At 39.1% G+C, this 17,301-nt stretch overlaps 1 protein-coding gene across 1 annotated transcript in view; it reads left to right on the forward strand.

Annotated features, from left to right (window-relative positions):
- The first annotated feature begins 239 nt into the window (after positions 1–239).
- The window catches only part of OTOGL (otogelin like), a 98,401-nt gene continuing 81,339 nt past the window's right edge, over positions 240–17,301 (forward strand). The window contains exons 1-10 of the mRNA XM_075150518.1: positions 240–342; positions 1,337–1,376; positions 2,459–2,507; positions 4,700–4,760; positions 6,370–6,468; positions 7,145–7,299; positions 10,516–10,637; positions 11,856–12,061; positions 14,809–14,939; positions 15,564–15,670. Coding sequence (XP_075006619.1) covers positions 264–342; positions 1,337–1,376; positions 2,459–2,507; positions 4,700–4,760; positions 6,370–6,468; positions 7,145–7,299; positions 10,516–10,637; positions 11,856–12,061; positions 14,809–14,939; positions 15,564–15,670 — 1,049 coding nt within the window. The 5' untranslated portion in view covers positions 240–263. The remainder of the gene's footprint in view (positions 343–1,336; positions 1,377–2,458; positions 2,508–4,699; positions 4,761–6,369; positions 6,469–7,144; positions 7,300–10,515; positions 10,638–11,855; positions 12,062–14,808; positions 14,940–15,563; positions 15,671–17,301) is intronic.

The raw sequence follows: 17,301 nt of genomic DNA on the forward strand, positions 1-17,301 counted from the left end.
CAGACTCCGCTGAGGAGTTACTATGCATTACTAATGCGACACATGCAGCCAGAAAGTTGCATGCAGCGCTTGCAAAGCTCCTGAAGCTGTGTGTAGCTACCAAGCTTTCTTTTCCTTTTTTGCATTGCATTATTTTAAATAATGCATCCAACTATCTAACTTTTAAAGGATTTAAACACACTGTAGAAATACATAGTTCTAAGATGCCATCGTAATCAAAGCCGTTAATTTGGATAAATTTCCTATTACTAAGTTATACTGAAATGAATGTTGTGGGAAAGCTCAATTTAATGATACCGTGGAGTATATTCTTGCTTCATTCACTGCTGTCCTCTTTGCAAGGTAAGAACTTTATTTCATTTTTGTAGTAATACTAACTTTAAAAAAGATTTTTCTAAATATTTTAATAATACGGCTCCTTATTTTTCTATCATTATAAAGCATTTTTTTTGACCCTTGCTGGAATTCACAAATAAAAAAGTTTTTTAACACAGTTTAAAAAACTATATATCACCATTCTCTCTCACAGATAAAATATAGCTTTTATTTAAATAAAATATAGCTTTTATTTAAAAAAAAAACCAAACATTTTTATGTCTGAATTTGTTACAAAACCATTATTTAGGAACGAAATTTAAGTCTCTTGGTTTTCTTGACATTCTTGGCAGATGAGTAAGCATATAATGATTTTGAACGGGGTATGATTTTGTTTGATCACGGCACTTGCCGTTTGTTTAAGCATTTTTAGAATGCTAGGGTAAATAATCGCACTTCTGGTTATAGAAATGATCCTATTTTCTTTGTAATGCAAATGAATCTTGTAGATAGTTTTCTAGCAGCAATTATAAAGATTTCTAAGGCGATATGAGAAAGAATTTGGTTGGTTTGGTTTTTTTTAAAGCATGGACTCTAGAGCATTTTAAGTGGATTGCAATTGAGTTTTACAAGTTACATTCAGAAAATGATTATAGGTAACCATCCTAGAAGTTTGATTCTGGAAAGCTCTGAGCACCTCTTGTATTTTATCAGTTTTGTTCTGAGCCGCTGAAAAACTATGAACTCTTTGCTCTTTTTCATGGTAGCACGTACCAGAGCTGAGACCATGGAAACTCACAGGTGATGAGCACTTGAGAGAATCAAACTCTCAGGAAGGAAAGCATGTAGTGCTACATCCCTTGGGAACAGAAAAAGTTTGTGTAAAGATGTTCTGGAAAACTTAGGATCATTAAAGAACAAAATTCAATCGTGTTGTTTTAAACTTGACAAACTGTTGTTTGCCAAGTGCAGAGTGAGGCTGTAGAAAAAACATTTAACTTGATGACTTTTTAATCTACAGGGTCTTATTGCAAGCTTTCTCTTTTGAAAAGAACTTCAAGGTAAGTTTTTATTCCTTATTTGTCAACTCTTACAAACAGCACAAGAATGAATAAGTGTGATGCAGTGCAAGTTAGAAAGTAAAATATAGCCTTGAATTTGATATGTAAAATGTCATGTACATGTACGTTGGATGTAAAACACACTTTCAGAATGTTTACAACTCTTTTCAAAGAATTTGCATGAGTCCTCTGCTTGAAAAACGGAGGTCCTTATGAAAAAATGATACTTCTATGGTCTTGAGAAAGCTTAGAAGAATAATGGAATGAAACCAGGATGAGATCATGATTTCCTGAGATTAATGGAAAAATACATTAAATGAGTATCCTTCTACAGTTGTAATTGCATGATAAAATCCTAGCTGCTATTTGAAGCACAGAAAAGTAAGTGCTATACAGCATTAAAATAAACATTTTCAATACAAGTTTTCATGTAGAAGCTGAAATCCAAACAAAACCCAAACTAGGGAGTGTTCTTGATCCCATTGAATTAAATGGGAACTATGCCATCAATTTAAATGGAAGCATCCAGTCGGATGTAGCTTCGGATGTCTAATGACCTCCAATACATCTAGCGAACACACATGCACGTCAGATGATACACCAACTTGGACTGTTGATAAAACTAAGTATGTTTTGTAGTTTGATGCCCTTGTTTCTAAACTTAATAACACATTTAAGTCAGCTGGAGAGTCATCTCTTGCTATTAAAAGTACCATCACAGTATATTCAAATAACGTTTGGGGGAACTCGCAGCCACTCCCACGCAGAGTCAAGTAAATATGAAGCCGCTTTACAGTTTTGTATCCTGTCATGTAAGCCTGTTTTGCCTATTTACATCTCCCCCACAAGCTCCAGGTACCTCCCTGTCCAAGCAGAGATCGGAGTGCTGCCCAATTCTGTAAAATGAGACCACGAAAAGAAAAAAAAGAAAAAAAAACCCCACGTTTTTAAATGTTAACCCAAGAAAGACCTCTTTGATAAAGTGATGGTAATCAGAGAGAAACACTTCTTTCTGGGGAGCTGCTTTTTCAGGTTGCTCCAGGGACCTTTGATTGTACAAGATCCTTTTTGTTTTCTTCCAGAAATGAATTTAATGCAACTCGACAGAAAAGGGATCTCGTAACAGCCGAGGTAGGTGATACCTCCCCCCTTTTCTGCTCCAGGCCTTTGCCGTCCTTACAAAGGAGCCTTTGTGGGGAGAAGGGCCGGTAACAGGAGGACAGTGAGGAGGAGTAGCTATTCCCTACCCGCTCTCCCCCAGCCCGAGCCCGCGGCCTCATGCCTTCATCACTCTCAGCAAAGCGCCTGGTGGGCGACCCACCCTGACGAGCCCACTGACGCACACCATGGGAAATAAAACCGTGACGCCTCTGTCTTTTTGTGAGGGCAAAAGACAGAGAGCCCCGGAAAGCTGCTAGCGTTTGGTGAGAGGCACAATGGCGGCGCCACCGGCAAAGCTCCCTCCCACACGTGGTGCGGTGCTGGCTCCATCTCAGCCCTGGTTCCCACTGCCCCGGCCCACCGCTGCCTCAACGCTGCATCCCAGCAATGTTGCACTGAAATTTAAGAGCGAGCAGGGGGATCTCGTTCCCCCCCTGGTACACACGTCTCGGGCTACAGACCCCAAGCAAGGGTTATAATCCTATTCAATGGGGGCAGGCAGGAAGACCAAGGCGGTCCCTCCTCAGGGTCTTGAGGGGGGCCAGCAGCCGAACCACAGATGATTTTCTCTGAGTCCCTTTGAGATCTATGTGCCTCCTGAACGAGTCAGAAGGTAGCTGGTGTGAAACGCTATGCTAAAGTGAATCGAGCCTCTGAGGGAAACGGGCCCTCGGGACTGACGATGTCCCAGGAAGGCCTTCAGCAGGCAAGTGCTGTCACAGCAAGGACACTCTACCTCCCCGAAATAACGCAAAGGCCAAAAGCTGCTTGCCTGAGGAGGACGGCTCAGACTAACTATCAGGGGAAGTGGAAATGGGTCTTGTTGTGCAGGGAGGCAAAAGATCCTCTCCAGCTAGCGACAGGCCACGGGGACCGTGCGGGAATAGTTTTGGTGCGGGGGCCTTCCCCCGCATGGTGATTTGATGAAGTCCATTTCAGGCTGATTTTAGAGAGATTGTGCTACTTGGATGCATCCCACAAAGTATTTCCAGTTGGAAAAGGGAAGTTTTTATGTCATTGTACCAGGCATTAGTGAGACTTAACCTAACCTGTTCCTTCTGCAGTACTGTTCGCTTTGAGATCCATGAGTTCAAACTCCAGACATGGAGAATGACTGGCGGCAGGAGGGAAGAAAGAAATCAGCTTACAAGCGAAGACTTAAACAATTTGTTTTACTTACTTGTGTGGCTGAAGGCTGGTGTATACATCTGTAGGGAGCACAGAAGGGTAACTTTTCTCATAGAACATCAGAGAGGGAATAAATAAAAGACACAGGAAGAACAGCTATTTAAGCAAAAGGGCCAAGCTTTATAAAACAAAAGGATTTAAACTGGACATGAAATAAATGTAAGAGGGAAATATGTAACTACCCAGCATTTCACCCTGGTAAACTTTCCAATCAGACTAGTGGGGGCAAAAACCCCAGAGTGCTTTCAGCCTGGAATGGGATCAGTTCTTGGAAGGGATGATGCGACGTGACAAGCTGCAGTAGCAGAACGCTGGGTCAGATCCAGGGCTTCCTTATAGTCCGATGCTCCCCAGTTCCTAAACAAGACAGGAAGCAGATCAGGCAGATCCGCCTCCTCTTTTGTTTGGGATGAACTGAAATGCAATTCTGAAGGATCTCAAGGAGGACGTGAAATCCATTGCAGCTGGAGTGGCCACAGTGGGATGATTGGGGTGCAGCACAGAGCATGAGTTAGGGGAGAGGATGAAATGGAGGGATATCGCATCTTCGAGCTCTCCAACTATTGGTATTTGACTGATGTGAAAAGGGCAGGAGTGCTCTCTGTCCCCTCACTCTTTCTTCCAAATGTAAATGCAAAACTTCCCAGGTGGAGCGCCGCTCGTTCTTTGGCACTGGAGGGCATGGAGAGGAGGCCAGCGGTGATCCCACAGTGCAGCTGTATCCTTCCTCATCCTCCCAAAAGCCGTGCTTCTCCTCCCCATGGTGCTGGTTGCTGCAGTCACTGCCTTCCCCACTGGCCCAGGCTGCCAATCCCTCCTGCAGCGCCTGTGGCTGTGCCATATGCTGGCTGAGCCGCAAATTACTCTTCTGTATTAAAAGTCCCAACCCGATGTCAGGCTGCAAGGCCTCAGCTCATATTGGCTCATTTGTAAAGCACAAATACCCTGATTTTGCTTTTACGTTTCTCTGACAGGTTCAAGCTGCCTCTCCTCCGTCGTACCTTCATAGGGCCTTGACGCGGAGTGCGCCAGGAGGTCAGTGCCATGCTCCTCACCTGCAAGAGGAGAGATGGTCCTGAAAATGCTGCCTTTCTACCAGCCCTCCTGTGTTACCATGGGTTGTGGAAGCCCTCTTCATTATGTCCCCTACAAAACCCTGCCCTGTCTCATTTTCTTGTTTTATCCATGTTAAATCATGGAAAATTCCTGTTAAAATTGTACTTTCAAAATAATGCCTTACAACCAAATCTGAACAGCTAACTAAGCCAATCCTTTGATTTTTTTTAAAGTTTAGTTCCATTGCAATTTTTCTTTTCTGCCACTTTTTCTGGCCTTGGCAGAGGATGTATGTCTGAGAGGCGTGTAACTGGTTACACGAAGGAACAGGGGTGCTCGGGCAATGAGCCCGCAGCTGCTCCTGGAGGGTTTTAAGCATTGTACAAACACGTAAAGCAGGTCCAAGTTACAGAAGTTGTTTTGCAGAAAAGTTCATTGTATGCAACCGAACTTTGGTATCCTTCTTGGAAAATACATATGCCCGGGTAGGTGCTTTCTGCTGTGTTTTTCCATGTAAATGAATATATGTAATTTTACAGCTCACAATTCTAACAACAAAGAAGTTTTCCACATTAGTGCTGTTCTATAAACAGTATTTTCTGCTTTGTCAGTATTTTCAGAGTATCTGTGTATATTTGGAAAGCAATTCTTAAATGGAAAAAATTCAAAACTAAGCATGGAAAGGAGTTTTCACAGTGAAGGCTGATGTTCTTAATCATTGGGAACTTCTGTGTGTGCTTTACTGTAAAGGTCCCATTTTGTTCCCATTTAATGTCACTAGCAGCTGGCTTCATTGGGAGTGGAAGGGCCTGTTTATTTCATTTACTTCTTGCTTTTTGCAATGCTTTTTTAATCTCCGTCAGCAAGATTGTAAGCGTTTGTATCTAGGGTTTTAATCCTCCCCCAAGAAGGAAAGCAACTATCTGCAAAACCTGATGAAATTTTGCTTTGGGACTACCTTTCTTCTCCACTTGTGGGGAACGATGATTTAGACCCAACTGGAAACAATTAATAATTACAACATAAAACAAGTCATTCCCATGGAATCTTAAGTCTCCGACTCTAGTCACCTCTTAAGAGAAATAACCTACTAACTGATGTTGTTTAGCATGGGCAGAAGGTTATTTATAATTGGTTTTGATTCTAAATTATATATTCTGGACAGTTTATAAGCTGAATGTACCCTTTGCTGTAATGCTTAGGAGGGAGGAGCTGAACATATGTATAAATTGTGCTGAATTTAGTCAATTAGAATAATCTGTGTCCTGTGTATTTCGAGATCAGCAGGACTGGGATTTGGTTTCTTTACATGGGAACTTGACCTTTTGTTTGCTGGGAGGAGGTTGACCTTTTGCTCCTTTGTTAGTTTACAAGCCTCAAACCAAACGAGAGAGAACCTTGCTTCTCTTTTAACCAAGGAACACAAAGGATAAAATTAAGTAAATGTTAAAAACTGGAGATTGTTGTTGGTTGATTTTCTTAACTAATATAGCTGTTTATGATTTAACAATAAACAGAGCTAATGTGGATCTCTCAGCCTGTTTGCAAAATACTGTACCTACTAAAAGGCTGCTATGCTTGCTTATAGGTTCATGTCCTGAGAAGTGTCTTAATGGAGCAGCCTGCACAGAGACAGGTGACTGTGACTGTCAGTTATTTCAGGCGCAAGGAAGCAGGTGCCAAATTGGTAAGTTTTGGGCCAAAAGAGTCAAGTTTCAGCTTCAAGTGAGATTTAAGGTGCAGGTTTTTAAAACAACACTGTTAACAGCATGTTTGTGATTCCTCTGTAGGACTGTCATTCCACTAGTAGCCAAGAGGATTAAAATGATATGCGTTAGGGATATATATATAGAACAACATCAGGAATGCCTACATTTTAGCACTTGGACTATAATGATACATAGATACCATAACAGATAGATCACTGTCTAGTACATCAGTAGCTAGCCAGCTTTTTTATAGTTAGCTGAACAACCAAAAAGTCGCTGTATTTTTCTAACAAACAGTGACTTATTGGAATGTACTAGTTTCTGGAATCTGCTGTGTGAAGGGATCAACAAGAATTGTCTTCCAGGATCTGCGGTAGATCTAAATCCCTTACCTCTACTTATAATTAAAATGTATCCACTGAAGCAAATTAAAAACCTACAATGATGGCATGTGACTAAAACTGCAGCCTAAAGATTAAAAAAAATGTACTGACTTTATTTAAAGTTGAAGAAATGAGGTTATCTTTTGTCCTTGCTATGTATTTCCTTTATAAGCTCTTATTTCCTTTCTGAGCTCTTACTTCTGTAGATGCCTGTGACACCTGTTAATTTTTGATTACTGTGCTTGTTGTAAACTCAGTGTGTTCTCTCCAGTACCTAATGCTGGTAAGAACCGAGATGGGATTTGCAAATCGTGGGGACAGTATCATTTTGAAACATTTGATGGCATCTACTACTACTTCCCAGGAAATTGCTCCTATATTTTTGCAAAAGACTGCAGTACCCCAGAACCCCAGTACACTGTTTGGGTAAGTATGTGAGCATATGCTAGAAATAACACATTGAGTATTCCTCTATTACAGGACTTATTTTTCATCATAAGTAAAATAAATAGAGAGACAATAAATGGATCAAACTGTTGCATTGCTTGCTTAAATATAACACTATGCTGCTGGAAAATGTCTAAGTCTATGTGCAGTAACTCAAAACACGGATGAAATGATAATCAACAGAGTCAGTATATTAAAAATAGTATTTCTTACTCCCCTTATCCTAAAACGGATCTCCGATCTCTCCTTTCTGGGAGCAAAAGTGGGTCTTAAAGCAGAGCTTGGAAACTTCAATAAACTTTAGCTGTCAGATTGTAAAAAAACTGAGTTGCTGAGTAAAGTGCAAACAGCTTTAACCTGCCTGATAGCTGGGCACCCGAGTGTACTGGGCCCTGATTCACAGCCATCGGCACGCTACAGGGAGCTGCCTCCTTGGCCCACAGAAACCTCTGTCCCCTCTGGGGATTTGCGCTCTAATTTTGGATTACCTCTACATTGTGGAGAGAAGATTAGCAGCTCAAAAGCCTTTATCTTGACCTACATATGGAAGGCACTCTTTTTAGTAATTTCCTCAAATAGCTGAGTATCCGTGGTTAATGACTTTGGCTCAGGGAGACTTCAAACCTATACCCTCTTTGAAGGAAGATGCCTTATTTATCAGGTCGTTTATTGTGGGGAGAGGATGCGAGCTCGTTGTGTTACTTTTTACACAATGGTTGGGATTTGATGCTGATTGGGCAGGGGAGAGAGGACAAGAGGGGTCCTAATTCTGAGCCCTAGTGCTCACAGTACTTGCAGGGGCAAGGGCAGATCTAGATGCTGATTTCTGCTCCAAGGATTAGCTTTTATTTATAAACACATGACCTCCTCTCCCCGCAGATAATAGCATCTAGTGAAGATAAATCTGCCATTAAAACTGCCATTTCTATTCACTCAGGTTATAGACAGATGCTGTTACATCTGCCTTCCACGATTTCATTTTAATTCTTTGGATTCTATGTGCAGCTATGATCTTTTAGTTTTCAGAAAATGCTGTAGCAAAGCCCAAGATTATATTAAAATCTAGAATCAATATTTCCAGTTGGATTCCAGTTGCTCTGGAAAGAGAGAAACTACCATTCAATTGCTGGAACAAATGTCACGTTTTGCTAAAAACTGAAAATGCTTACTCAGAAAAGTCATAAGTAATGTTGTCACTACAGTCTGGGCAATGGAAAGCCAAAAACCTTGCCAAATCCTCACATTATGGTCTTTCGGGCTTTAATAATACACCTCTAGAGGAGAAGAAAACACAAGAATTATTTTGATTCTCCTTGATTGTGTTTCTGTCTTGGGCCAGGTTTACATAGAAACCATCTGTCAATATTAGTAACATTTATGATGTCTTTAATTATGATTTTCTTTATACATGTAAAAACTCTAATGCTTTTCCTGGTTTGGTTTATTTCACTCAGAGAAACAGGAACTGGTTTTTACTTCCAGGATTATCTGTCAGTTTAGGAAGATTAATTCGAGTATGTGTTAGCACCATATGTGTTTACCAACAGATCTTTTCTACAGAAACTGTAGCTCTAGTTACTTTTACAGCCTCCATTACTATGCTGGCAAAATGTTTCCCAGTTACTAATCTATTTAGCTTCACAGCATTGTCAAGTAAACTGGTAATGCAACTCCCATCCTTCTCAGAGAATGGTGATGCACACAGTCATAAGAGTCATATTTGAGCTATCTAAACTCTGTCTACATTTTAATTTAGGTAGTGATAGGTATCTAAGATTCACAACACATTCCCCTGTCTCCTCAGCGGTGTTTAAAATCAGCTCACATGCTTTTAAAGCACCGTAGTCTAGGGCATCCCACAGGTTTGGGTGGCTCAGCCCCCACTGAGATTAATGAAAGCTGTTGAAGTTTTGCTCAAGTCCTTGGAGTAGGTATGTGCTTAAAACTCACTTAGACTATGGGAGTGTAATTCAAAACTATGTAGTAGTTAATTGGTTAGAGCATATACACAGAAACTTGGAGACCTATATCCCTATCATCAGTCAGAATAAATCTGAACCCACAGTTTTCAAGTCCTGAAAGCACACCCTGGCCAATAAAAGCTGTGTGGTCTCTGGGGAAAAGGACCTTCCTGCAGGAGTCGTGCTCTGCTACGCCGAAGGCTGGGAATGCAAAGGAAGTCTGACTTCAAGGGTAGCCTCCTTTTTGCCAAACTATAAAAAGGAAGAGTGCTGGCTTATCATGCCTGTTCCAAGGTCTGATTACACATTTTATTATGTGAGATCTACTTCACTGCCATAAAACTGTAGACATGCTGAGATAGGAGTTGCATGGTTTTCATTTCTGGAAGCATGCATCTGAGATCTGTTTAACACCTCTCCCTAGTAGTGGGCAGTCAGGGAAGTCACACATTGCCAATATCTGAGACACGGTTTTGCAAATCTCTCTCTGGCTGATTGAAACTTGTATTTCCCTTGCTGTGTTCAAACTAGGGAAGCTGATACGCGATTCGAACCAATACCCTGGCTCACTATGCTATATGTGCATAATGGCTTCAGAAAAGCCTGCCCTTCTCCATTAGCACGGCTGGAAAGCCAGTGCAAAACGGGTTTTAATAGATCCACATATGTTAGATGCCTGCAGTAATCCATGGGAACGCTCCAAAATCTCAACAAATCCTGAGTGGTTCAGGAAGGTATGTTTTAGTTCATTCAGCTGGTGTCAATCTCAGCTGGCATGGAGAATGCTGGTATTACTCTGAGGTTTTGTGTTGGTTTGTAGTCCCCTCTTATAGATCAGACCTCTAGAAACAGAGCAATAGGGATGTCTCCTCAGTGCAGACAACAAGCTCCTATGTTGGCAGTTATAAGCTAGCTCACTACAGTGTCTCTGAAGTTCATCTACATAAAATACCTGAGTATTTAATCCAGTATTTAAAACATTGTCTTGTGATGTTTTGTGCTATCAAACAGTTGCTCTATTTGTATTTCTCAGTAGTATTGGGTAGCCTGAACTTCTAGTTTTGCATATCTTCGTAATTGTGAATTTTCTATATTCTAAGTATTTATTTGTAAAGCTCTTTCAGTGATTGGTGCATAGAAATGTAAAATACCATATATGAGTTTATGAAAAATTGCATGAAATTATTAAGAACAAACATTTATTCTTATTGTGTGTATATTTTTCCCCTCTAAGGTTCATAACAGTCCTCACTGTTATGGTTCGGTATATACTTGTCAGAGGTCTATCAGCTTATTTTTTTCAAACCAAGAAGAAATAATTATTTCAGGACATGAAGTAAGAAAAGAAGGAATCAGGTAAGTGTTCTAATGTGGGTTTTAACATTTTATTGCAAAAAGATAGTGTGGAGTTTGGGAAATTGATGCTTTTTACACCAGCCAGAGAAAATAATTTGATACATATCTTTATTGATCCCTCACTGTTCTGTACGGGGGCTGATAGAGCTCTAGTGTGAGCAAATGTAATGGTGCTGATGTAATACCTGAGTGAGGATAACATACACTCCCTGCATGAACCTTGTGTTCAACTTTTCAGCTGTAATCCAATGATTACCCATCCGTACTTTGTATAGACAAAGTCTACATCTTTGTATAGACAAAGTCTGCATCAGACAATTCTAGCTAATCCTTGGTGCATCCTGATACCACTTTGAACAAGGCAGTCATTATTTATTCTTGGTAGCTATACTTAATGTAAGACATAATCTTCTAGACAAGTCTGGATTGGTTGAATCAAAGATCTTAAGTCCCCTTTGCCCCTTTGGGGCAAAAACTCTGCAAAACATCTCTGAGGTACATCAAACTCCCAAATTTACCAGTTGTTTTTTAATAAGTAGAAAGATGAGTGGCTATCATAAGTATCTTTTACTGGTTGATAAAGTACAGAAAATTTCAAAGAGTTGTTAAGGTGTTCTTGCCATCCCTTTGATGTAATGCTATAGCCATTAGCATCTGAGAATGATAGCTACAGTGATGCTGTTCATCCCAACAGAAGCAACTTTGGAAGATTAGGTTTAGATCCGTGCTGCAGTATTATTGTCCAGCAGTCTTGGCCAAAGGAGGAAAATACACAGTATTGTGGTCAACAGGATTTTCTGTACTGTAAGTTCCTCCATTTGCAGACGTCTAACCCAGTGAGGATCCTTTGTCCAGAAGGGTTGCTGGTGCTCATAGTGTCACATAGCTCCTTGCACAATGCAGCATGCTCATGAAGTCACGTATTCCTCAACGTGCCCATGCTGGGCTTTGAAAATGAAGATTCATTATTCTTTCAAGCTTATAATTGATACAACTGATAGGTGCATACAGCAGAAAAGCATTCATTTTTGTTGATTGACATAGAGAAGTAAACAGAAGAAAAGATGGTAAATACATGACGAAGAATTGAATGGAAGTGACTGTATACATCTGGGAAAAAGGGCTTAGTGAGTTAGACGGTGATGTTTTATGTGGTATTTTTCTACCACTAACCTCATCTCATCTGAGATCTTTGAAGCAGGCTGTTTATTTTTCCAGATTAATGTTGCCTCAGACAGTTGGAAATGCTTTCCTTGAGAGACTGGCTGATTATATTCTGGTGAAGACTACCTTTGGCTTTTCTCTTGCTTGGGATGGAAACTCTGGTATTTATATTAAGCTGACAGAAGATCATAAGGGAAAACCTTGTGGCCTCTGTGGGAATTTTAATGGCAATAAATATGATGACTTGATACTGCAAAATAGTAAGTAAATAGCTTAGAAATACACCCTTACCTTGTGAGAACAGCTTCCATGTTCACTTTAAATGTAATACTGTAAAAAGGCAGAGTCTTGTTTCAGTTATTTCAGTAGAAAATAGAATATCTGCTCTACTTTTCCTCATCATTAAAGACGCAAAGAAAAAAGGTCCCAGTTCAATAAAGTATTTATATGTATGTATAAGCCTTTTCTTGCTCAGCAGAGCACTTGGGGTATGTTTATCTTTTAGCTGATGAAAGTGCCTTCAAATAAAAAATAAATAAACAAATGCTTGCGGTTTTCTTCCTGTGTAAGGATGGAGGGAGAAGGAGAGAAGAGCCAAAATATTAATATTTGGAAAAAGCACCATCTCTAGTCATTCGTTTATGTGCGCATCATAAAAATGCTAGTTGAAATATGTAAATTTCAAAGCTGTTGCCAGGGACTTCTTTGTATCTGGGGCCTCCGACTACCCTGTAGGATGAGGAGTTGCTCAGTGCTGTGTCTGAGGCAGAGATGACTTGCTAAACTGGTAGAATATTCTGTTGTCTATGTAGGGAATACTCTACAGGGACTTTTGTCCTACTTGCAACTAATGTGAAGAAAAAAAAAGAACAAGCTTGAGAGTATGAGGAATATTTTTCTCAGTCTCTGATAAAAACAACGATAGGACTGTTTTACTGTTACCATTAATTGCTGAGATAATCTAGTCCCATGGCATATTCTTAACTCACAAAAGTTATCTCGCTGGAACTTTTTTCCCCTCCTTTGTTTTTCTCCATTTTTTATGGTTGATAGCGGAGCTTTTTGACTTTCTAAGTGAAGGAAGTCACAGTGTACCTATCTTTGTATAATCTTTAAAAATTTGTCCAATATAAATTTCTCATACCTCTTCTGCCATGAGAGCAGTAAGTTCCCTGTTCCATGCATTAACTTCTGCACACTAGAGTATAGTATGTTTAATAACTAGTTAAAACTGGTGATCTGTAATAATGGAGAAAAATGGAGTTTGGAGGAGATAATGAATTCACACAATCTCTAAAAAATAGTAATTTCAGTATCTTTAAATGTATTATCTGTTATAAAAGACTTCCAGCTCTTAGCTTTCTTCATTTCCAGAGCTACATTTCTTCACCATCATGATTTCTTCTAGCATTTTTCTTTATCAGAAATGATAGTGTTATTGTAGTGTACAATCAAGAGAGCTATGAATCATTTTAACCTTGAACCAGTTGTATAACATGGTGTCTTGACTTTGTGCAAATACAAAGCACAAAGTTCTGATATCTTCACAAGAATAGACTCCTAATTCAAATTACTTCTAAGCTGCAATATTTTTCTAAGTGTTTCCAAATCTTAGAAATCATTTGGGATGACGTTTTATCTCCCCCAGCTAAACTACTTCCCCCAGGAGTGTAAGGGAAGCTCTTACATCTATCCTGAGTCTTCCAGAGTCTGAATGTTCTCTATTTGCAATGCCCCAAATAAGTAAGTTGCTGAGAGGCATGTAATACTCCTTTTCAAAGCACAGTTTAAAAACAAACTCCTTTTCTGTTTCCTTATCTTCATCTTTAATGGCATCTTTGTATTGCTTTAATATACAAGGCTGTATCTGTGTATAGAACTGTTTCAAGGACAGTGATTTTATTTTGTGGCATTTTTTGAGGAATTAGAAATTTTTTTCAAGCCATGTGGAAATGTAAATAAATATTTTTAATGTTTTTGCAGACGCAGAGTTATGTCAACAGGTTTACCTCTAAATCAAAACCCAGCTTTTTATGTTTGGGAAGCATTTTCTGCATAAAGAACTATTCTGTCAGAGAGGGAGAAATGTTTTAAGTCTCCCTGGCTCTTAAGTAAAATAGACTGGTGGTTAGGATCTTATCTTCGTTTATTTGTGGAGATCCAAGTACAAATATCTGATTAGTGTGCTTTGGGGCTTTCCACATTGCAGAGTGTCAAATTTTGTATATCTTGTGCTAGAAGAAGATAGATTAAGTTTTGGATAGTACAGCTCTGTGAAAAAAACTGTAGCTAATTTCATTGCAATACCCTATCTCCTAACCATGCATAGGTATAGATAACCGTAGCATAGGTACCAATTACTGTAAAGTTCTTCAAGGTGGAGGCAATATACCCTTTTTAACATACTTAAGAACATGTAATATTTAGTTCTTGCTGCAAAAGTATGGAAATTCTGGGTCTGTTTCTTTCGCACCAACCTCCTTGTATGTTCGTGTATCTTCCTCAGCCTGTTGCCATGACTTCCAGTCATTCATCTCGTTCATTAATTCTCCCATGCTCATGCTGTCAGGAGAGCTGGGCATGTAGTGGTGTGTTTGTTGTAGGGCTTTTCTGCAGCAAGGGAAAAGGAGGGAGATAATAGTACTAGCTGACTTTTGTGAAACATGATGTAAACCTTAAATTGTTTTAAAGAAATGTATTTTTTCTTAAGTATTCAATGCATGTCCTTATTTGTATATTTGTTACAAAATTTTCAGTGATTGCGCTTAAAAAAATCCCAACCAACACCTTGTCATATATTTTTTTAATCTTTTCATTTAAATGTAATATAAAATACTAATTGAAATTAAAAAAGAAAAATAACATTTTTTTACACCACCCATACTCTGAACATATCTGTAACTGAGGTAACGAACACATTGAAAAACTACCAGAAATTTCCAAACTATCTTTTGTGTTTGTGTTGACAATTTTTTTTCCTGGATGCTCTTCCAATGTTTTCATGCAGTCCATGAATATACAGAAGACATTGCTGAATTTGCAAATAGCTGGGCTGTGCAAACCTCAGATGATGTAGCTTGTGTACCTACTGCCTCAGATTTTTCCAGTCCTTGCTCAACTGATGCAGAATCCACTGAGGTAAATTAATCATGGTTTTTTTATATATATATATATACACACACTCTTAATCTTCACTGCCTAGTGATGGTACAAGAATCTAGCAATATACACCATGTTGAAAAAAGCTTTAAATGCATTGAGGCTTTGAGGAAGGGAAGATTCAGATCAGGACTGTTGCTAGGGAATGTCTGAAGATCTTCAGATGTTTAGCTTGAAAGTACAAAGGCTCAGATAGGATGTGCCAAGTGGCACGGGTCTGCTGGCAGAGCTCTTCATTGCTGCATTAAACTTGGGTTCAGTTTCCAGTCCTGGCATCTTACACCTCATTATTTTGGAAATTGTGAAATACTGCAGAAGTAACATGCTCAGCTCCTGCATTGACACAAAATGCTTTTCCTGTCATTTCACACTCTTTCATCCCAACTGGTTTAGAAGCAGCATGCAATCAAGCCAGCCTAGGCAGAGAGGACAAGTTTTAGGAAGAATAATAAAGGAGACATAATAATAAATTGAGATTGTGAGATTCTCAAATTTTAATGGGGGTATAAAGGACCCTAGATTAGGGAAACAAAGCTAAAAAGAATTATGCTTGTTCAGAAAGTATTTGCTAACCGTCATTTACTGATTCTCCTTAATGCACAGGACATATTCTTCAAGTGCCAAATATTCCTACAGTTTCCTTTTCTCAGCTGTCATGAAAGCATAGATCCATATTCTTATATTTCTAGCTGTATGAATGATCTTTGCAGGTAAGACTGGAGTTCTTGTGTATTTATTTTTGACGCATGAAATGAATGCTCACTCTTTCGTTTCAGACCAGAACTGAGCAGCATTGAGTGAAGTTAGGAGGAACCAAGTTCAAAGCGAAAGAGATGGGGTTCCTCAGTGGGTGATGTAGTGTGGAAACAAAGGGCACAGAACCAGCCTGCCAAGGGACATTTTGATTGCTAAAGGTTTACATGGATTCAAGGAAATACTAGACAAATACATGGAAGAGAAATCCGTGGAGAATTGCTAATGACAAAAGAGGAGCTGCTAATCACAAAAAACCTGAAACCTGTATCTGGAGGTCCTCAATCAAAAATACATGGAGATGATACTAAGGGGAAATATCAATGATACTGGAGGAGCTGGACCATTTGTCTGACACAGTTGGACTGTTTTTATGAGCAACCACTATGGTTCAAATTAGTAGAATTTTTCAAAATTGTTTTATTTATGTAAATTTAGAGTTGTCAAAAGAAATTCAACTCCCATTGGCTTTGGTGGGAGTTACACGCCCTCAGCTGTCGGCATTATACACAACCTGGTATTTTTCCCTTAGCTCTCCAGATTCCTGTTTAGTTCTTGTCATTCAAGTTAAACTGGTGCTCCAGAGTGTAATTGAATAGATGACTGAGCAGTGTACCACTTCCTTTTTAGTAGGGTTTTTAAATCAAGAAGTAATGGTCATAAATAGCAAGATTTTTACCAGATACTATTATGCCTTCCCAGAGTATCATCAATGTAATAAAAAACATACAGAAAGGATCAGAAGACTAAAGAAGACTAAAGAATCACTCAGTATAATCCAATACAACTTGCTAGTTCATTTTTGACGAATTTTTAGTTTTCTGCTTTACCATAAAGTCAAGATGGAAGAATTTGTGTTTGTAGGCAAATGTCCAAAGTGTGCTTCCTGAAGTTTATGATATGTACATTGATTTAGCTCAGAGAAGAGATGAGTTGCCTCTGTGTGGTCTCTTTTTAACTCAGGAGTTTATTGTGACTTTTTCTCAGCAAAAGAAGAATAATGAAAAGCAAATTTTCAAATGTGATATTGAGTCAGTGCCATGGTGTTAAGGTGGATTTGATTTTTGTCAACATGAATATGTGTGTTGATGTGAATTATGTGAACGTAAAAACCTTGAAGGAAGTTTCTGTGTCTCAGAACCTCATTAATTTAGGCTTATTTTGTTTATAAAAGAGACCTCTCTTCTTGTGGCTTAGTGTCAGTTTATGAAGTTTTTTGTGGGGCCATAGTATATGCCAAGTATTCTTTCTATTAAGACCCATTTAATTGGATTGGATAAAGAGAGCTGGAGAGGCTCTGATCACTGTAACAAAGAGTATAATGGTGTTTGACTTGATAACAGATATGTTGAAAGCAGAATACAAACACAATATAATATATTCTTAAGACCATTAATTTTGGAAGCATGATCTGTGCGCTGAAAGACAAACTCAGCTGATCTGTCACAGTTATGCTTATAATAGAAATGTCATGTTACGATTAGTTCATTTTGGCATCAAGTCCTCCACAGTGAGTGACGGGAGTTGTTGGACTTTCACAGTAACAAAAGGTTGGTGGTATCTTGCCTTATGTGACTTACATCTGAAT

Source organism: Calonectris borealis, chromosome 1, assembly GCF_964195595.1.
Source record: "Calonectris borealis chromosome 1, bCalBor7.hap1.2, whole genome shotgun sequence".
NCBI classification, from domain to species: Eukaryota; Metazoa; Chordata; class Aves; order Procellariiformes; family Procellariidae; genus Calonectris; species Calonectris borealis.